The sequence below is a fragment of the Eptatretus burgeri genome, chromosome 18, assembly GCF_056783735.1.
Source record: "Eptatretus burgeri isolate ZD-2024b chromosome 18, Ebu_testis_v1, whole genome shotgun sequence".
NCBI classification, from domain to species: Eukaryota; Metazoa; Chordata; class Myxini; order Myxiniformes; family Myxinidae; genus Eptatretus; species Eptatretus burgeri.
In genome coordinates this window covers 43,485,619-43,508,118 of record NC_140978.1, presented here as the reverse complement: position 1 = coordinate 43,508,118, position 22,500 = coordinate 43,485,619, and the positions used below count along the sequence as shown (strand labels likewise).

Sequence of the window (22,500 nt, the reverse complement as noted above, 5' to 3'; positions counted from 1 at the left end):
TGCTCGGGAGAGTCAATACTGGTAATGAATTGTGGATATGCGAATGCGATCCCAAGACCAAACAGCAGAGTCGTCAGTGGAAAAGTCTGGCATCACAAAGACCAAAGAAAGCAAGGATGTCGAAGGTCAAGGCGATGCCAATCGCGTTTTTTATATAAAGGGCATCGTCCACTTCCAGTTTCTACCAGAGTCAAACAGTGAATCAATACGTGTACAAGGAGATCCTCCGGTGCCTCATGAGATCAGTCCGGGACAAGAGGAGGGATCTGTGGGAGAACAACACCTGGGTGCTCCACCATGACAACGCCCATGCTCACAGTGCCCTGAACATCTGGCAGTTTCTGGCAGAGAGGAATGTGCCAACTCTGGAGCAACCTCCGTATTCGCCAGACTTGGCCCCTTATGATTTTTTCCTATTCCCCAGGCTCAAGGGGGTGATCAAGGGGACCCGATTTCCTGATGTGGAGGCCATCGAAAGGGACGTGACGACGAAGCTCCGGAGGATTCCAGAAGAAGCCTTCCGGGGGTGCATTGAAGCGTGGAAGAAGAGGATGGACAAGTGTGTGAGACTGGAGGGAAACTATTTTGAAGGGGATAAGCTGTGATTTCAATATATTTTTTGGAAGAAAAATTTCTGTGAAGTCAGTCCTGTTACTTTTTCGACGGACCTCGTATGTATGTATATATATATATATATATATATATATATATATATATATATATATATATATATATATATATATATATATATATATATATATATATATATATATATATATACATACATACATATTGTTACTGGCCGGGAGTTGGCCGCCAACCGACCGCTCTGAACGGAACCGCAAGTCGAGTCGGCCCGACCGATCGCCCGGAATATAGATCGCCGCCCGGATAACTCCGAGTGACGGGTCCTTGTACACGAACCGAAATACGCCAATCGGCAGATCACGTGAGGTGGGGTCGATTGCTAATCTTCAATTTACCTAAATACCCACATGATCCAACTACCGGGGTATTACACCCTCGACGGAACTCGTACGGAACAAACCGCCGAGTCGAGCTTGTCCGTGCGAGATTCCGAGCGGCGTAATCGCAGAGAACCGTCGGTCCAAATGCCCCCTATTACGGCAAACCAATGGCTTTCTAACTCCCAACACACGAAATGTTCAGTCAATGAGGGAATGGACGCAACGAGCAGGTTTACATTCACACAAGGACATTTATTATAATGAAACACGTATGCAATTAAATAAGGCAAAACACGTATGCAATTATACAAGCAACAAAAGGAAGACAAAAGAACTACAACCGTCTACTTATTATGTAGAGTCTTTTGCACTTTACAGCAGTTCCTACTTATAAGACAGGCCCACCGACACACATACGCGCACGCACGCACGCACACACACACACACAAAATAAATGGTGGCTGAGGCCTTTAATCACGAGCTCCAACTCGGAGGACAGGTGAGCTGAAACTCAGAGCTTGACTCGAACCTTTCCACCTCGTGTGGTCTTCAACTTGTACGGACCCGGGCTCCAGCGAGAGCTGTATCCAATCGCCGCGATCCTTCCCGAGCTCCCGCGAATCCTCCCGCGCTTCTCAACACGTGCCGGTGAGACGAGGCGCCGATCCTTCCTGTCGATCGTCGCTTCCCCGAGGATCCAACTCCAAGAAGAGGCCGATGCGTCGCACCAAGCCGGGAAACAAAATGGAGAACGAAAAGCTCCACGAACCAAGAGGAAGAGGAAGAAGCCTCCACTCGCAGCTCGAGCCGAACAACAGGCTCAAGTTCCTTCCAAAATAAAGCAGCAGCCAAAGCTCACTGAGCCAGCCGAAGCAAAAAGCTTCCGAAGGCCTCAAGCCAAGCAAGCCAAGCAGGACCCGATGGCCTGCTGAATGACTGCTCTCTCCGAAGCAAAAAAAGCTTACTCCTCCCACGGGACTCAGCACACGAACTCTGAACACGGGACTCAGAACGGGACTCTTCACGAACTCTGCCACGGGACTCCCACACGAACAAAGAAAGGGTCTCCTCTTTATCCTTTGCACCCCCTCTCCCGCACCCGGCGTGACTCATGCCCGCGTGATCCACCCCCCGCTCAACCACGGGTGGGAGGGAGTTGTTGATGTGACGGGATGGCAGGGTTATTATTCCTCTTTGCAGAAGAGGGGGAGGGACGTCTCCATTGTTTCGTTCCCCAACTATTAAATCGATCCGCAGCGCATCTAATCGATCAATGAACATTTAAACAATGAAAGGTGAGCTATCGAGGGAACATGCACTTATCGACATAGCTGACGAAGGGAACCTGTATGTTGTGTGCAATTGAATTCCAAATTCGTAACACTACCCCCTCCCCTTTTTACAGACTCGGCCCGAGTCGTCAAATTTTCGTGTGACCATCATGTGTAAGTTTTCCCCTAGTACGTTCTACCTTTGGATCCCTGAGTGTGACATTTCTTTAAACGTGTCCCAAAAATAAATAACCTAATGCGCTGCGTAACTAACTAAACCAACTCACAGACTCATTTGGACAACATAACTAAAATTGCCGGTGCTAAAACAAACATGCAGGCGGGGGTTCACGTATTTACAATTTTAACTCAACTTAACCTTAACTTATAAATTTACACGAAACCATGGCCCAGGACTTGTAATATGTGAAAGGGGAAAGGGGAAAGGGGAAAGGCAAAAGTCGTTGCAAAGTCTTTGGTGCAGGGGAATGGATGAGATGGTCGCAAAACAAATGGACATGATGGATGCACGGGCTGCCTGCAGGGCAGTCCTTGCAAAACTGGATGTTCCTGGCGCATATGGTGATGGATGGACACAGGGGCAAACGCAAACAAGGGCTAGCAGGCATGGGGTCATGGCAGAGGCAGGCAAACGAGGCATGGCAAGGCAAGTCCATGCAGAACAGGCGGCTGCAGCACAACAGGCCGACAAGTGAAGCTGGCCGGCCTCTGGTGTGGTTCCATCAGGTTTGGAGGGAGTGGGGTGGTGCCGGCCGCTTTGAAGGCGAGCTCAGACCTAGCCTACTGTCTCCCCCCCCCCCAGTCTATTGCCTTTGCCTGTCTCTGTCCATACCCACTCCCTTAGTTTGCCACAAAAACAACAAAATTTAGCCCCTCTTTATTTTTATTTCCCTTTCATAGTCGTCTCCCTAACCCCTTTATTGTCTTTGTCCGGCTCGCCTATCATGTCCACCGAGCCTTCTCCCAACCCCTTCGTTCCCTCTCTGGAGGAAAATAGGGAGAGACTCGCGTCCTGTCTCAAGGCCCAATGAAGCCTCAGAATGGCCTCCTCAGAGTTCAGCGATCTTTCAAGGTGAGCCCAGCGGCCTACAACGAGCGAAGGGATGGATGGTGCGAAGGGGTACATCTCCTATCTACCCGAACATTCGTTAACCTGAAACTACCCCGGGCTTTCCAAAAACGCCTCACACTTTTAAAACTATCGGTACTAAAAAACCATGATTGCCGTCGCCTGTGTTGGTGTCCATTATAAATTTGGGCCTTGCCCTCAAATTTTCGTTCGTGCCCTAGCACAATTTCCTGGCTGGGCAGCGTGGCTCAACTGGCAGGAACTCCCCCTCTGCCGAACTCTAACCATGGCACCCCCAGGCCTGCAGGATGCCTCCGAGCCTAGCTGCTCCGTACAACGTGGGGGGTTGCCCTCTCTGGCATTGCCCCCTCCGATGCCCACGTGGCGTGTTGATGCCCCAGGTCCCTTTCCGAGGGTCACCCGTGCCCATTACACTGCCCCCGTGGCATTCTGGTGCTACGGGTCCCATTTCTGACGGGTCGCCCGTGCCCACTACACTACCCCGGCCCGTCTTGGGCCCTTGGCCTACTCTGGCCGACTAGTCCAGTGCCCACTAAACAAATACTCAACTTTCCACAGCCACGCTCGCAGCCGGTCCATGAACTCTTGTACCCCTCCAAATGGGTTTGTGCCTTCTCTCAACACCAACAACAAAACGACCTCCTTTTAGTAAATTTAACTATCCACTACCTAAACATTAAACTGACCCCAGGGTCTCTTGGGTGGGAATCACTCCTCCCCCCAACCAGTCATTCGCACCATGCATACCACATTCACTGCACTCACACACTTGGACCCACTGGCCCTCACTCATTCCTCACACACTTTCCATTTCACAACTCACACCAACACTCTATACTGCCATCCTTCCTAATTAAATCCCCTGACTAACTCGTGCTCCCTCGTCATCCCTTAAAACTCATGCACGTTCCATTTTCTCTGCGTAGCTAAACTACGTCTCCTCTACACATTTCCATGTCTGTCCATGTCTCCAAAAATCCAAAAATTCCCATTTCCTAAATCTGAACTAAAATCCCTCTAACTAATCCATTCCACGGTCTCCATGAGGAACAATCCATGTCCCCATGAAGCCGGTCTAACTAAGCTAACCCTTCCCCCTAACTAGTACCTTCCTGTGCCCAAACAAGGGGGTCTTCCACCCCTTGCCTGGGAATCCTGTTCACCCGAAGCGAGGCTTGCTTTTCTCAACTTTTTTTTTCATAATGCGCACCACCAGCGCCGCAGTTCACAGCCACGCTCTTTTTCCGTGACTTCATGGCAGCTGCTTGCGCCCCGTGCACCTCGTCCCTCTTGGACGGTACCGTCCGGCAGGAATTCCCTTCTGCCGGATTCCAAACACACGTGCAGCCATGACGTCACTCTGCGCATCTCAAAGCAAGCCCCGCGTTGAGGGTTTCCCCACGCGGACACATGTGCTCTGCTCGTCAGAGCTTTACAAACACGCTCACGTGGAGAACCCATCCGGTCCAAATTCCAAATCCAGCCTAGCTTCTGTCCGTCTGCGGGATCGGCTAACATCCACCGCTGGCGTTTCCGAACCGGGTTTCACCTGCGCAGCCGCGCACGTGGCGGCCTTGTGCGTAGCACAGCACAGACCCCGCGCTCGCTGCTGTGCAAACCCAGCACGGTTCTCAATTCAGCTACAGCCGCTCCTCGGCCCTTGTCCTTCATCTGGTCCCATTGTCGTCGCCGTTCAATGCACACACTCCTGCGTGCCACGACGCTCACACACTCCACCATGGCACTCGGACACGGGGATGCGGTTGCGTTCTCCTGCATACCGACTGTCATCTCTCTCACGTACAGTGACCTCACACACGCTGTCTCTCTCACACATTTCAGCAATACACACCAGGCCAATCACACTGGGAATCGTGTCACCACAAGGGTTCCCGGGGCCTCCATACCCCCCAAGCTCCTCATGCACCCATCAACAGCACTCGCCCCCTCAAACTCGCTCGGCACGACCGAACTCACCTGGTCGTGATTTGCTTCAAGGGAGAATAGCGTCTCCCTCCGTTCCCGAAGGAGGCTATCCAGCTGCTTGCACCAGGTCACGAGACAGTCCGCCAGCTCGCCCCCATTAAGCCTCGCTACGTGTGTGTGTGTGTGTGTGTGTGTGTGTGTGTGTGTGTGTGTGTGTGTGTGTGTGTGTGTGTGTGTGTGTGTGTGTGTGTGTGTGTGTGTGTGTGTGTGTGTGTGTGTGTGTGTGTGTGTGTGTCCGTCTTTAACCCCGTCCAATTCACCCTCTATCTCCCGTGTCTCTGTACATTTTATTTTTGTTGTCTCTGCGTGTCTATTAGTTTCTGTTTCTTTCTGGCTCAATTTTCCTTCCCATCTGAGTCGTTCTTCCTCTCTGAGCCCCATTAACTGTTCGTTATCTTTCCGGAGTTTTTCCATCTCAGTGGACTCCAATTTTGCTCTCTCCTCGAGTTGATTAATTTCAAACTCATATTGTTTTTGTTTCCTTTCCCACTGTTCCTCTCGTTCTTCCTTCTCCAATCTCATCGTTTCTTTCAATTGTCTTAGTTCTTTTTCCCGTTCCGTTCGTTGTTCATTCTCTATCTCCTTGCACTCCAGCCTCGCCTTTTCTTTCAATTGGTCCACCTCAAATTCATGTTCTTTTTGTTTTCTATTCCACTGTTCCTCTCGTTCTTCCTTCTCCAATCTTGTTGTTTCCTTTAATCGACTGATTTCTCCTTCCTGCTTCATTCCTTGCTGCTTCACTTTCTCCTCGTACTCCAACCTATTTTTTTTTCCTTCCGTCGTTCAGTTTCAAATTCATACTGTTTTTGTTTTCTATTCCACTGTCTCTCTTGTTCCTCATTCTGCAATCTCGTTATTTCCTTCAATTGACTGATTTCTTTCTCCTGTCTCATTCATTCTTCTTTCATTACTCTTTCCTGCATCTCATTCTGTAATCTGGCCTTCACTTCCAGCTGTTCGATCTGTACAGTGTGGTTCCTTAACGTTTCATTCTCTGCCGTCGTTCTTTCTTTCAACGTCCTCAGTTCATTTTGTAATCCTCTCTCTTTGTTTTGGTGTTTCAGAATCTCAGAAGCTTTCTTTTCTAAGTCCTTTTTCATCTCTACACCTCTTTCACATTCTTTCTTCCTCATTTCATCCATTCCCTCACCGAATTCCTTGCTAATTTTGACCCAATACTTTCCTCTTTTTACCTCCTGTTCCAGGCTTTCTCTTTTCCGATTGCCTATTCTTACCTCTTCCTTCAGTTGTTCCAATTCCACATCGTGTTTCCGTTTTTCCTTTTCCAGTTTTGTTTTCCATTCTTCTTGGGAGTTACTAGGGGAGTCTCTGTCTTCTTGGGAGTTCTATCCTGGGAGTTACTAATTTGCTCCTCTTTTCTTTTCTTTTGTTCGCTCTCCTTTTGGAACAAAAACCCACGCAACCGATCTATTTCCATCGTTTCCCTATGTAGTTCCTCGACTGTGATGGCTAATTCCTCCTCCAGCCCCCAAACTCGCTCCTGTGCCTCGTCCAATTGTTGTGACTCCCCATGAACACAATCGTCCTGAACCTCGTCTGCGCGCCGCCGTATCTCATCCAATTTAATGGCAAACAAATGTAATTCCTCGACATATTTATCACCACACTTCCGCTGCCCCAAGGCATAAGACACTCGTTCATGAAGTTCGGCCATGTACGCGTCGTCGCCCTGCCTCGCCTGCCATGCCCCCGTGGTTTGAACCGGTGGACGGAGGCGCTTCCACCGTGCCACGCGGTTCGTAGCGCTATTAATAGCGGCCCGCTCACGCCTCGTGCCGCGCTGAGGTGCGGCCGCGCCGCCATCTTGCGACTCCGTTTTTGGTTGCCGGTAACGTTCCTGCACAGGCCGGTCCCACTGACGACAATCCATGATGCTATTAAAATAAAACGAACCGTCCCGGGCCATGGATTCTATTAACTCCACATCCACCTAACTACCCACCTGGCTCAGCTCGCCTTGGCTGAACATTTTACGTGCTGGGAATAAAATTTATAACGCTCGTAATTTGGGGACACGGGGGGGGGGGTGGGGGGGAGAGGGGTTGCTCCATATACCCCCGATCCGACTCCGTGAATTTAGGGTCGATTGCCAATCTTCAATTTACCTAAATACCCACGTGATCCAATCGACCCTACCCCATGTGATCCAACATATCCTGGTGTTGGCGCAGTGGTTAGGGCAGCGGCTTGGGATCCAAAAGGTCCTGAGTTCAAGCCCCATTGGGCCAATGAATTAATACATCAGGGGGTTGACTCAGCCTGTCATCCTTCCGAGGTCGGTGAAGTGAGTACCAGTGTACTGGGCCGGTGTATACCCCGGTTAAAATAGGTGTTCCATATCCCTGTGTCGTAAGAGGCGACCGGGGGTTGCGTCAGGAAGGGCATCCGGCGTACAACATGTGCCAAATCACTATGCGGATCATACGGATGATCCGCTGTGGCGACCCCTCACGGGAGCAGCCGAAAGAAGAAGAAGAAGACCCACGTGATCCAACAACCGGGGTATTCCACCCTCGACGGAACTCGTACGGAACAAACCGCCGAGGCGAGCTTGTCCTTGCGCGATTGAGAGCGGCGTAATCGCCGAGAACCGTCGGTCCAAATGTCCCCCTATTACGGCAAACCAACGGCTTTCTAACTCCCAACACACGAAATGATCAGTCAATGAGGGAATGGATGCAACAAGCAGGTTTACATTCACACAAGGACATTTATTATAATGAAACACGTATGCAATTAAAATCAGGCAAAACACGTATGCAATTATACAAGCAACAAAAGAACTACAACCGTCTACTTATTATGTACAGTCTTTCACACTTAACAGCAGTTCCTACTTATTAGACGGGCCCACCGACACACGCACACATACGAAATGGTGGCTGAGGCCTTTAATCAAGAGCTCTAGCTCGGAGGACAGGTGAGCTGAAACTCAGAGCTTGACTCGAACCTTTCCACCTCATGTGGTCTTCAACTTGTCCGGACCCGGGCTCCAGTGAGAGCGAGCTGGATCCAATCGCCGCGATCCTGCCCGAGCTCCCGCGAATCCTCCCGCGCTTCTCAACACGTGCCGGTGAGACGAGGCGCCGATCCTGTTGATCGTCGCTTCCCCGAGGATCCAACTCCAAGAAGAGGCCGATGCGTCGCAGCAAGCCGGGAAACAAGATAGAGAACGAAAAGCTCCACGAACCAAGAGGAAGAGGAAGAAGAGGAAGAAGCCTCCACTCGCAGCTCGAGCCGAACAACCGGCTCAAGTTCCTTCCAAAACAAAGCCGCAGCCGAAGCTCACTGAGCCAGCTGAAGCAAAAAGCTTCCGAAGGCCTCAAGCCAAGCAGCACCCGATGGCCTGCTGAACGAATGCTCTCTCCGAAGCAAAAAAGCTTACTCCTCCCACGGGACTCAGCACACGAACTCTGAACACGGGACTCAGAACGGGACTCTTCACGAACTCTGCCATGGGACTCCCACACGAACAAAGAAAGGGTCTCCTCTTTATCCTTTGCACCCCCTCCCCCGCACCCGGCATGACTCATGCCCGCGTGATCCACCCCCCGCTCAACCACGGGTGGGAGGGAGTTGTTGACGTCACGGGATGGCAGGGTTCTTCTTCCTCTTTGCAGAAGAGGGGGAGCGACATCTCCATTGTTTCGTTCCCAAACTATTAAATCGATCCGCAGTGCATCTAATCGATCTCTGAACATTTAAACAATGAAAGGTGAGCTATCTTGGGAATATGCACTTATCGACATAGCTGACTCAGGGAAACTGTTTGTTGTGTGCAATTGAATTCCAAATTCGTAACAATATATATGCACCTGCAGTCCTTCATATATATATATATATATATATATATATATATATATATATATATATATATATATATATATATATATATATATATATATATATATATATATATATATATATATACATATTGTTGCGGTTCTGGAAACCGCATCCCTCCAACACAAATAGTAGCCAACAAACAGTGGTCCCCAGTCAGTTACCGTATTTTCACGACTATAAGGCGCATATAAACGTCTTAGATTTTTGTCAAAATGTGCGACGCGCCCTATAGTGCAGTGCGCCCTTTGTGTGTATAAAAGAACAGGTATGTGCGGTATGCAGAACATTGCTGTTTTAACAACCCCGAAAATGGCAAAGAGACACGCTTATGAAGCTCAGTTTAAACTGAAGGCGATCAGCTATGCGGAGGAACATGGGAATCGAGCCGCGGCGAGGAATTTCCAGATCAACGAGTCGATGGTTCGAAAGTGGAGGAAGCTGGAAAACGAGCTGCGACAGGTGAAGAAGACGCAGCTGAGTTTCCGTGGAAACAAGGCGAGGTGGCCAGAGTTGGAGGAAAGACTTGAGCAGTGGATCGTTGAGCAAAGAGCAAGTGGGAGGAGCGTTTCGACGGTCACGATCCGACTGAAGGCAGTATCGATAGCGGAGGAAATGAAAATCGAACATTTCCACGGAGGTCCGTCTTGGTGCTTTCGCTTCATGAAACGGTGCCATTTTTTCCATCCGGACCAGGACTACGATAGCGCAGCAACGTCCGGCGGATTATCAAGAAATGATGGAAAACTTCCGCTCCTACTGCAGCAAGCACATCTGCGACAAACGGATCCAGCCGAGCCATCGGCGTGAACCGGCCGTTCAAAGTGAGGCTGCGAGCGGCGTGGGAGCGGTGGATGACCGAAGGAGAGCACAGCTTCACAAAGGGTGGAAGGCAGTGCCGGGCGAGTTACGCCACAGTTTGCCACTGGATTGTTGATGCCTGGGCTAACGTGTCTGCTGGCACTGTTGTCCGAGCTTTCGCTAAAGCCGGCATCATTTCGGAGGAGCCGCACGGTGCAGAAAGTGACTCTGACGGCGAGGAAGGTGGACCTGCTAGGTTGGGTTTAGCGCAGTTCGATTCCGAAACAGAGGATGAGGATTTCGATGGATTTGATTAAAGACTATTACCGGTATTTGATTGTTTTAGTATTTTTGTAACTAATACTTTAATAAAGCACAACCAAACTCAATTTTGCTCCCGATCTATTTTTAAATACGCACACTTGTGTGCTTGTGTGAGTGTGTTGTTGTACGGCGGACGTACGTAGTAGAGGATATTCATATAAAACCCGCGCCCTATCGTGAGGAGCGCCTTATGTGTGTGTCAAATACAGGAACGGCACACACAACTTAGACTGCGCCTTTTGGCACGGTGCGCCTTTTGGTCGTGAAAATACGGTATTTCATTTATCTACATTCAGATAGTCCCTTCCTTCTTGTCGACTGGGTCGAATGGGACAGTGTGTTATGTAAATCTCATAGGAAAAAGAAAGAATAGGAATAAATAGAATGAGGTTTAATCAGACCTGAGGTAAGTCCAAGCAAGGGGTCCTTGCGAGGTTGGCAGGCACTCCGCTCGGACACCCTTTGGTAAAAACCACAGCCACGCCGTTCGCATAACAATGCATCCTCAAAGAAGACCAAGGGCAGCAGTAGAAGCCAACAATAAACACCAGCGCTGCACGGAGTGCGTGCCCAAAAGAGACGAGCCCGCACTCACTGTTTCGGTGATCAGAGGAATAACCTACACACCAAATGCTAACAACATCCAGTATGCACGTGGCGCACTCTTCTTCAATCCAAATCTCCATAAATAATTATATCCAATCCTTTCCCTCAATTCCCCGACACAGATCAGGGTTGGCACCGTGCATCCCACCGCCTCTGATAACCGTGATCACGATGCTCGATGGCGGGTGGACCTTCGCACTGACCACGTGTACAATGGCGGACCCGCGTGTACTCTACGGGGCATGCTCGATGGCGGGCGGACCCTCGCACTGACCACGTGTGCAATGGCGGACTCGCGCGCAGCCCGTGATACTTTATCATCGTACAGAACGGGTCATGAATAACACGTTTGTTCGGGTCTGCGCATGGGGTTACAATAACATCTTACCGTTGGCCTTCGCTCACCACGACAGCAACAAATGTCTCCCACGGACGGCAGACATCCTCCCGCGCCTTCGCCTCAATGCAGCTGCTACCATGCAGAGACATGCTGTGCAGCCGGATCGCTCAGGCCGTGTAACACACCACGGAGCAGGCACGTTGACCAGCGCCAACCGTGGATTGCCGGGGCACGGCACGGGGTTCAGAGCAAGGCGATTAATATCACGGAGTTTGGTGTAAGGCGGTTCATATCACGGGGTTCGGTGCAGGGCGATTCGTGTCACGGTGCTCGGAGCGAGACGATTCCGCAGCTTTGAACCATCTGGCCGGAATTAAAGTGGACCCGCTTCCAATCATGGCGGCCGGCCCGTGTGCTGGCCGGGGCTCAATCGGAGCACCCGATTCGGATGAAGACATTACTTCGGGTCATCGCCGCCACCCCACACAAAGGGGTCTATAAAAGGACAGGTGGCGGGGCCGCTAGGGTCGTCATTTCTGTCGTTCAAGTGTCGTTCCTGCCCATCATTCCTCTCTTCATCCCTGTCAGCTCGTTCTGTCTGGCTTGCGATCGACAACTAACCCATTCACCTGCTGGCTCCGCCCTTTACCAATTTGCCTGCTGACTCCGCCTTCTTCTCCACCTCACCGCCCTTCTCCACCCACTTGCTTCGGACTTCGCCTCTCTCCACCCATTGGCTTCTGACTCCACGCAAGTCCCTCCCTTCATGCCCGACAATCACGTCTCTCTGGACTGACGCTAGCAAGAAACGACGTGCCAGCTGTCAGGGAGGTATCACCCAGCGGAGCATCCCGCCCAAAACATATTGGTGGTGAGGTCACGCAATCGTGCAAGGTATTGAGAGACCATTAACCTCATATCCTCTCCTTTCTCTCTTTATTAACTCCTCTTCCTTTGTGTGTGTGTGTGTGTGTGTGTGTGTGTGTGTGTGTGTGTGTGTGTGTGTGTGTGTGTGTGTGTGTGTGTGTGTGTGTGTGTGTGTGTCCTGGCGCCTGTCCACGCTTAAGTTAAGATCGTATAAGAATTATATCGGGATAACTCTGTTCCGTGTCTGCTTTTATAAGTTGCTTGTATATTGCCGCACATCTCACATTTCTTCCTATTCCTGCTGCAGACAACAATAAACAACATTCACTGTGCCACATACCTTTCCTCGCCTGCCTGTTAATAATTCCTTTGTAGAAATGTTCTCAGCTCATTTTCACTGATGCAGCATGGTCCGTATCCGAACTTAGCCAGGACTTTATTCCCAACGATCCATTCCTTTTCACCAGTACGTCCTTGGCAGTGTCGCTCGGCTGCATCTGATCCGGTAAAGTGATCCGGTTCGGACAAGGCGTACCGAGGGTGTGTCCCCCGGTAATTATATCACGTGCTTATATTTAGGTAGTCAGATTAACTAGACGGAGGACCCAAAGTCACGTGGTTAAGTTGTTGGTGTTCACAATCAGTTAGCGACCCGCCGCGTCACAGAATTATCCGCGTGCGACGGCCTGCAATTCCGGGGAGTCTGGTGGGAATCTGAAATTGCTTCCGCCCTGGTGGTCTTCTTACCCGACCCCCAACAATATATATATATATATATATATATATATATATATATATATATATATATATATATATATATATATATATATACGGTATACATATACATACATAGATAATTATATATGTTTATGGATGAGGGGTTAGGTGACAAGAACAAACGTTTTATTTTGGTGTGTGACAAGGACGAGTGGTCCGGATCCAGATCCAGCCCGTCAGTGAATACAAAATGTAAACTGCGTAGCCTGGCAGAGGAATGCACTCGACTGAGTACCGTTCTAGTTCAACAATATCATCATCATATAATATTGTTCTCAGAGTATAATATTCAATTATGTACTCAGAGTAGAAAAGGGAAAGATCTAAAACACTGCTTATTAATTTATTGGCCCCGTTGGTCATAGTCCAAAATGGGGGCTTATGGATTTGGTCTTGATTTTTGTGTCCGTGCGTGCATCTGCAATCGTATCTCGGACATATATAAACCGATTTTATTCGTGCTTGGCAGAAAGACAACACATAATGGTGTACATATGCACATCATTTTGTTTCGTGATGCGATCAACGATGGCTGACTGGTAGACTGGCGGATATTTTACTTATGAAAAAAATCCAGTATTAAAAACGTGCTCAACCATTACTAAGACATGCATTTATCGATATTGCTCAAACTTGGCACACAGATAATGAATGATGGCTTACGTATGCACGTCTTTTTTTTTTTCGAGATGAGATCCAAGATGGCCAACTGGCAGCCATTTTGGTACTTAAATGTGTCCCCAACCATTTCTCAGACATGCATGGGAAGATTTTGTTCAAACTTGGCACAAGCACAGTACACGAAGGCATGCATACATGTTCCCCTCACTTTATTTTGAAATCTGATCAAATATGGCCGACTGACGGCCATTTTAGTTGGATATAAATTTGGGCTCGCCCTTTAACTCCGCACAGCAAAATTACTACAACAACGTGGGCTATAAGATTTTTATGTCTGTTTTACTTGTTTATTCTAAACTATAGAATTCTGAGAGTTGATTTGGCAATATAACAAACATGACAAAATGAATGCAAGTTATCCATATAAGTGAAAGGACAGAAAGTTGCTCAAATTAATCAGCCAGCTATTTGGGATGCAAATCTATTTGAAAGTGAGAAAATATATGTTAATCACATGCAATAAGTTGATTCATGAGAGAGTGGAGATGAGTTCAAGCATTATCCCTAATACCACCACCACCACCACCACCACCACCACCACCACCACCACCACTGCTCCAGAGTCAAAAGCATTGTTTTATTGTGCTTTGTACAAAACCAAAGATCATTAGACAGATGCTTGATGCAACTGATTTTTCATATTTGATATAGAATCTATTTTTAATTGGTGTACTCATACAAACAGCTATATCACCTTCTGTCAGATTCTTAAAACTGAACTTGGTGCATTTAAAAACTACCTAACGGCCTATCAATCGATAATCCTTCCTGGTGCCTTGTGCTGTAGTTTCTATAATGTTTCCTCCAACCCACTATGGTGCTGGCCATGCGTATGTATATATATATATATATATATATATATATATATATATATATATATATATATATATATATATATATATATATATATATATATATATATATATATATATATATATATATATATATATAGTCTGTAGAACATGTGGCCCTCCTCCCCATCGATTACTAAAAGGAGAAGTGTGTGTGCGTGCGTGCGTGCGTGCGTGCGTGCGTGCGTCACGCTTCATTCTAAGGGACTCATTTGGAATTTGGATTCATTCTAAGGGATACACATCACCAATTGGAAATTGGACAGATAATAATCGATTTACTTAGTAGAAAGGTAATAAAATCTATTTAGTTGGGACAAAAATTTGTGTCCGTTCAATCTTGAAGATGTCCATTTTAAAAGGCTTTAATGTCGTGGTTCCTCCTGTCGTAGAATTATAAAAATGGTTTCGTTGAAAAGATCATAATCAATTTACCTGGAACAAAAATTTGTCTGTTTAAACATGTAGTTGCCCGTATTAAAAGCTCCTGTTTTCGGGACTTAGGAAGCAGATGCAGGAGCCAGGAATGCGAGCTGAATGCAGCGGGTCCAACGGTAACAGTTACTATTGTACGAGAGCAGGGAATCCTTTAGAGCAGTGTTTCTCAAGGTGGGGCGCACTCCCCAGCAGTGGGGCGTGGCAATATTTTGGTGGGGCATGAGGATTCAAAACTCTTTTCAAGATCAAAGGAACCATGGTGTGGCTGTCTGAGGAGAGCGAAAATAAATACCCAAACTCGACTACTTTGGCAAGGGAAGTATTGATAAATTTTCGATCATCTTATTGAGTCGAATGTGGATTTAGTGTTGTTACCGATTTGCTGCAAGCAAAGAGAAATCGACTTGAAATCATGAAACGTGGCGATTTAAGGCTGAAACTGACAAAATTGGTTCCTCGAATCAAACAAATCTGCAGCCAGCGTCAAGGGCAGGGCTCCCATTGAAGTGAGTAGCAATTGAATAAAATTTGCAATAAAGTTTTAATAAAGCCTTTTGAATACATATGTCGTATATACTGTCGCGTCTCCAATCCATGGTGGGGCGTACAATTTTTTTGAAAATCAAAGTGGGGCGTGGAACAAAAAAGGTTGAGAAACACTGCTCTAGAGGGACACAAAATTAAAAATAGTAATACGTCTTGAAGCAAAAAAAAAAAAATATATATATATATATATATATATATATATATATATATATATATATATATATATATATATATATATATATAAAAGTACATGGAGGGAGCACACAAACATCAAAAACCACAACAACAAGAACTACATGGTTTTTTTTGTTTGTTTGTTTGTTTTTAATCCTTTTTTGTGGTTTACTTCATTTTACATCCTCAGTGACATTTATGTGCAACTAAACAGATAGACATGTAATATATTTGTGATGTACAACTTGCTCAATTTTGACTAAACCCATCGGTGAAGCGACGATAGGAATGGATAATTATAATAAAACAAACATAGTTACTGGTTAATCACCGATAGTTGTGGCCTGGACTCGGGTTCCTATTCAAAATGTATGGACTTGGAGCCAAGTCGTTGTGACTCAAGATTGGAATGAAATACTCGGTATACAAGGATTTGTCCAATAATGTGGAGTCAAAACGTGGTACTCGGACACTCAGTGGTCAAACCTGTATTGGTAACCCCACCCCCCATGAATTGCTGGTGTTTTTGTTACCCTTGTGTTTAGGGTTGTTGTTTTTCATTATTCTATGCCATCATGTCTACCTGATGGCGTTTCTGTTCTGCCCTTAACTGGTCTCTTCTAAAATCGACTCGAAAGTGATCATCATCGTTTCACTTCCGATGGTCCACACAAGATAGGACTTTAAAATTCTCATGTCGCATTTCCATTATCTTCAATAAGTTTTCAGATTAGGAATTGATTACAAGATGTGTATTCCTGTATGTAGGAACAGAGAAGCTCCATGAAATAAGGGGAGGAAAATAAATAACTCATGGATGGCAAAGAAGGGAAAGTGAGAAAGAATGAGAGAGGGGAAGGAAAGGATTATGACCACAATGAGGGAGGAAACTCACAATGGGAATAAAGGTAACCTGATATACATGTACAAGTTGGAAACTGGAAACAATACATTCCAACCAACCAGCAAGCATGTTTCCAATTCGCTTATTTTGTCATCACTGTATAATTATCCATTAGTACAACATGCGTGTCTGCCCTGCAGGGAGTGCATCCCCAACGTCCCAGCTGATACTAAGCTCTCAAAAATCAAGACACTCCGTCTGGCCACAAGCTACATCGCGTACCTGACGGAAGTACTGGCACGAGGAGAGGTAGCTGGTGGTGGATTTCGAGCGGACATACGACGCAGCGAAGCACGTGATGAACGACGGAGGCGTGAGCTGGTATGTCATGGTTTAAAAGTCTCCACCATGTTTCAATAGAATGAGGACTTGGTTTATGAGACCAACTGTAAATGTGAGGATGTGCTGCAGATGGCCCACCATTGCTAAAAAAAAATACAACAGTATAACGATATAATTATCAAGGGAAGCATGATCTGATTTCAAGCTTCATCGAATCACCGTCCTGGTGGTTCATCGACTCGTGAAAGATACTGTGAGATCTTCAGTATCCTTCCTGCACAATCGTGGGCAAGCAGACATGACAGCCCGCTTAACACCTCCTCCAAAAAATGACAACACAGTTTCCTGCAGTTTATAAAACCTGAACCCATTCTGTTTCAGTTCAATGCAGGATAGGTTTCCCTCTACTCGTGTTGATGGATGTTTGACATTCTCACCATGCCTGCCAAGTGCGAGTTGGCGAGCTAGTAGCCGTGGGAATCAAACCCAGACCAGGCAGTGAAAGGCCAAAAAAAAAAAAACCAAGTCTTGAACTACTAAACCAAGCACTCAGCCCTAATTGGTCATCATCTTCCAGTTTTATGCCAAAACAAGATAAAGCTTAGGTAGTAAGTAAGATGTAGAACAGATATCAGGAATTAAAAAGTTTTGCACTTTGTTCTTGTTCCTGGCTTCAGCGAAATCACAACTTTTCCCAATTAACAGTTAATCCAGAATGTCTCAGATGGAGGAATGTTAGGGAAATTCACCTTTTGAAACGGCCACGCTAAATGAAAATTATGATGGGGCTAATTGCATCCGCATCTCGTAGGGCCCAAATCACCGGACGCCATCAGGATGGTCAAAGCACGACCAACCTCCAAGCCCTCCTCTCTCTCCCTTTTCCTGTGACCTCCCCCCCTTACCAAACCTCCTCCTACTTTGCCGTTCCCCATTCAATGATCACTTAACTATTCCTTGCTTCAAGAAGGGCCCCCGCAGCACGGTCGGCCTAATGCTGACCACGTGTGAAATTGAGGATTTTCTGCACGATGTCGTAATTTGGCTCCGCAGCCTTTCGAGACCGGCATGGCAGTTTGAGATGAGCAAACACGAAATTGGTTTAACTTGAGAATACATCCTTTGGTTTATCCCAATAGTTTACAAATGTATTTACTGTGTTTAACCGGCTATAGTCACCAAAGGGTTTTTGATTTTTGTAGTTTATTCTATCATTAGCAGGAGTACCTGGTGTTGTCCAGTCTTTTTTTGTGGGGTCATAAAACACTTCCCTACACCAACTGAGGATTGGGGTCGGGGATTATTTAATGTTGCCTTTCACATAGCTACAAAGGCTTAGGCACGATAGAGCAATTTTAAAAATAATTCCCCCCAAAAAAATCCAATTAAAAAAAAAATTCAATTTTTTTTTTGTTTTGTTTTGTCGAAAACACTCCCTGGCATTCACTGATGAACCTCTGAAAGTTTTATGAATATCTCTGAGAAAAATGGTCACACACACACACACACACACACACACACACACACACACACACACACACACACACACACACACACACACACACACACACACACACCTCTTCCAGTGTAGATTTAAGAGAAAAAAATTAAAGGTTGGCTTCATATGATAAATGGATTTGGGGAATTGTAAGTGTATAGAGATGGGACGATCCCTGTAAATAAGACTTAAACTTGATAACAGAGGCAGGATTCTTCTTTATCCGGTACAGCACCATTAAATCCTATCGAGAGTACAGTACTTACTCTCCAAATCTAAGATAGTAGCCTTGTTTTAACCTTTTTGATAAAAGTGCTGCACTCATGTCGTGCTTCACACTCCACTTGCAGCAAGATGAGATCCAAAAAGGAGTCGCCAAATGTAACGAGCGAAAGTCGAAGGGACGCAGCGGCTGGCCGCAGCACGTCTGGGCACTGGAGTTCCAGCAGTGAGCGGCGTCTCCCTCGATCCTCGACGGCCGTCCTCACCCCGACTTCCACCTCGTCGTCCTTCGTGAGAAAAGCGCAGTGCCCTTGGCTACGCCGCGATGAGTGACGTTTCCCTTTTTGCGACGAGCTTGTGTGCGTAATGCCCTCAGCCTCGTTGGGCTCTGTGCCAAGCTGACGAATGGCCTTGTCTTTCCTTCAACTGACAGCTTAACGTTTCCCTGCTGCTAACCCAAACATTCTGTATCGCCTTCTGCCGTTTCCTTTATGAATTCATTGTTCGATCGTTGTGATCATGCTAACTGGCCACAATATGCTTCTGTACAGCACGGATAGTATACAATTTCTCCCGTTTGTCCGGTCAAATTGATTCCAAAATGAAATGTTCCAACACTTTGGATCCCCCTTCCTTTCCCCCATTGTTGAAGAGTTTAAAATGTACAAATTCGGATAAAGGGTTTTGTGGAATGCCAGCAACCAATTATCCGTCAAACAATGCACATTATATGAGTTATATCGAATTCATATGCATGCATATATGAATGATGTATGATATGTATACTCAGGGTTGTGTCGATTAATGTAAGTACCAGTACGAGTACCAGTACCAGGCCCAAACAGCACGGAGGAGATTGCGAAAATACCTGGTGGATTGGGGTTAAACCGTTAAAGCAACAGCAAATAATACACAGTACTTCGAACCAGCAATATGAAATGGAGAAATATAAAAAACAAATCACAAATTCATCAAATTACACTCCCGTCCCCTATTATTGATGCTTTCACCGACGAGGGTCCTTCCTTTAGAGTTTAGATCATGAATGAAGAAACCAGGACAAAGCAGAGAAGGGGTGCAGAGTTCCTATGTAATGTGTACATAGGAAATTAAAAACACATGTCATAAACTTAGTACATACAATACGACGATTGAACCTTGAATTGTGTTTAGTTTTATTCTCACATGATAACGATAGCATGGAGTTCAGTAAAACTATTCGACCAAAGGCCTTCTGCTCTTAGAATGCATGACGATGATCTACGTAATACAGTTTGTAAGCATCACGTGATCAATATTTACCTTAATGTGGTTATTTTATCGTCAAGCTTTTACCTATTTGGACGTGAATGTATGATGTTGGTGTTCTCTGTGGCTTTTTCGAGATTTTTGGATTACGTGTCCCGGTTGACTGCTCGAGCACGCCCGTGACCCTTTGGTCCCGTCAGGCTGCATGAGGCCCCTGCTGACGATGTACAACTCCTCTTCACTTATCCTCTTTGATGAATCGACGAGGAGAGATCCTTGCATCTGTATTTCCACAGCTAGATTACCAAAGCAGTATTTTAATTTTAAACACAACTGATGTGTTCAGTACATACTTAAAAATCTATATTATAAATGTCACGTGCTGTATAAATATTACGTCGATAAACTTGACCTTGACGGTAGGTGTAAACACTTTGTGTATTTTAATTTAAAATGGAGTTTTAATTGTGTGTATATTATTAATCCATTCTTTGCACACCAATGTGCGGTTTGCTGTGTTGTACCTGTGGAGTTCACCCGCAGCAGATTTTGGTTCGACGTGCAGTGTTCCAAACCATAAAGTGTTAATAAAACTTTCTACCCTGAGTTACGAACAACCGCTCATCTTCGTTCCTTAGTTTCAGTCCTTTCACACAGGCTTGAGATTGGGGTTACAAATAATTCCATCTTTTTGTCGATAAAGTCTTCACAAAAGGGCATCCAGATCATGGGCTCGATGTATGATACCATGACTACTTCCCCAATTATTCAGACTTTGTGGAGGGCGGCCTGGGAAAAGTTTTTTTTGGGGACCAAGTCTTTCATGAACCAGCTGGCTATGCCTGACATTTGATTGAAGATGACAGGAATTTGTAATTTGTTCAGGGTGCCGACCGGTGATCACTCGCCCACTCTTCGCGAAATAAACCGTGGCATCTTTAACGTCCACAAACGATTAGTACTGGTGGACCGGCCTTCCAGTTCAACGTCCGTCCGTGACACGGCATGAACATTGATGCCTCGTCCTACATGTGAAACACCAGCTCGAGAGATTATTATACCTAGGTCTAGATTCAAACCCAGGAAAGACAGGGCAGAGGCGTGTGTGTGTATACCTCTCAGGTCGTTCCAGCCACGGACTCCAGATGTACATTAAGATTAACAAAAATGGTATCCAGACCATTTGACGGTGTACGATCCAGACCAAAAATGGGACTGAAGATTTAAACAATATTATAATGTTAAATAAATTTAAGCTATTTGCTTCACATGGCACCAAAAATACCACAAAACGTGTGTGCTTGAAACACCACATGATGACGTCACAAAAACGCCTTGTAATCACCCTTTTACCTTTCTGTTCCTTTGTAGACACTTTACTTAAGGTTTTAAAATGGAAAATTAAATAATTATCATATACAAATCTGGATTCGGATCTTCATGAAAATCGAATCAATTCATCCTTGCCACACAGCCAACATGTCCACCAAGTTTTGCCGAATCCATCCACAACTTTTTGAGATATTGTGCTATATATTGTTTAAGCACTATCTCTCAATGGTGAAGAATCACTAAAAAAATATTCTAGTAGTCGGATCTGAATCTTCACCGAAATCTAATCAGTTTGTCGTGGTCACACACCCAACCTGCCCACAAAATTTCATCTGGATCCGTCCACAACTTTTTGAGATATTCTGCACACAAACAAACAAACAAACAAGCAGTCATAGATAGGTACTTACGAAATCGTCAACTTGACCTCTGACCTTGTCTCATAAAAGCTGTCTCTCGAGAAGGTAGCGACGCAAACCAGAAGTTTCTACGATGATTCTGTACCAAACCTCATAAAACATCCGATTTTTACCAGAATTTCGACAACCGAGTGTTCAGCATACTTAACCGTTACCAAAATTGAAGACAGGATTGAAATTGACTTTAAAACGAGCGCGTAATGCCATGTGTTACAATCCCCCTCATTAGCATAATCTTCAGTTAAACCTCAGACACGACACCCGACATAAATCTCATAAAACATCCGATTTTTACCAGAATTTTGACAACCGAGTATTAAGCATACTTAACCGTTACCAAAAGTGAAAACAGAATTGTGATCCTAGTTAAAACGAACTTGTAACGTCGACAGAAGCAAAAATCTCCATTTCTCCACGCAATTATTTCATATTATTTTATCAAAGTCACAAAGCCGTAATATTCGGCCATCCACCAACAATCTTTGCATAATCCGACGGCTTAGCGAGTCAGGCATGCGACGATCACCTTTATTGGGATAAAAAGTGATTTTAAACACCATCTTTATCGAAAACCCCGTCAGCGCGCACACGCAAAACCTTTACCTGACTCAACGCCGCGTCTGCTCGAGCACGCTGCACCATGTGACGAGCCGTGACGCGACGAGTGAAATATTTTTTATATAATCTTAAAACGTCTCCAAAACATCCGATTTTTAACAGAATTTCGACAACCGAGTTTTAAGCGTCCTAAGCGATCGCAAAAAACCGAAGACAAAATTAAAATCGACGTTAAAACGAACTTGTAACGTTGACCAAAGCAAAAATACTCCATTTCTCCACGTGAATTTACGGAATTATGTTTGACCTCACTGTGACCTTGACCGTTGACCGATTTTGACCAGTCTAATCAGCACGAGCCATCGCCCTCCTGAATCACGTGGTGTAATTTGACATTGGTAGCTTCTTCCGTTCTCGAGTTATCGTGCCTAC

The 22,500-nt window shown here is 45.9% G+C and overlaps 1 protein-coding gene across 2 annotated transcripts in view; it reads left to right on the top strand.

The window, feature by feature from the left end:
• LOC147009000 (heart- and neural crest derivatives-expressed protein 2-like) overlaps positions 1 to 20,376 on the top strand; it is a 67,528-nt gene extending 47,152 nt beyond the window's left edge. The window contains exons 2-4 of one of the 2 annotated variants that reach the window (XM_085864466.1): positions 425 to 559; positions 16,650 to 16,830; positions 18,640 to 20,376. In XM_085864466.1, the coding sequence (XP_085720592.1) occupies positions 425 to 559; positions 16,650 to 16,830; positions 18,640 to 18,741 (418 nt within the window). In that variant the 3' untranslated portion in view covers positions 18,742 to 20,376. The remainder of the gene's footprint in view (positions 1 to 424; positions 560 to 16,649; positions 16,831 to 18,639) is intronic. The other variant, XM_085864467.1, reaches the window with a different exon arrangement.
• The last annotated feature ends 2,124 nt before the right edge of the window (positions 20,377 to 22,500 follow it).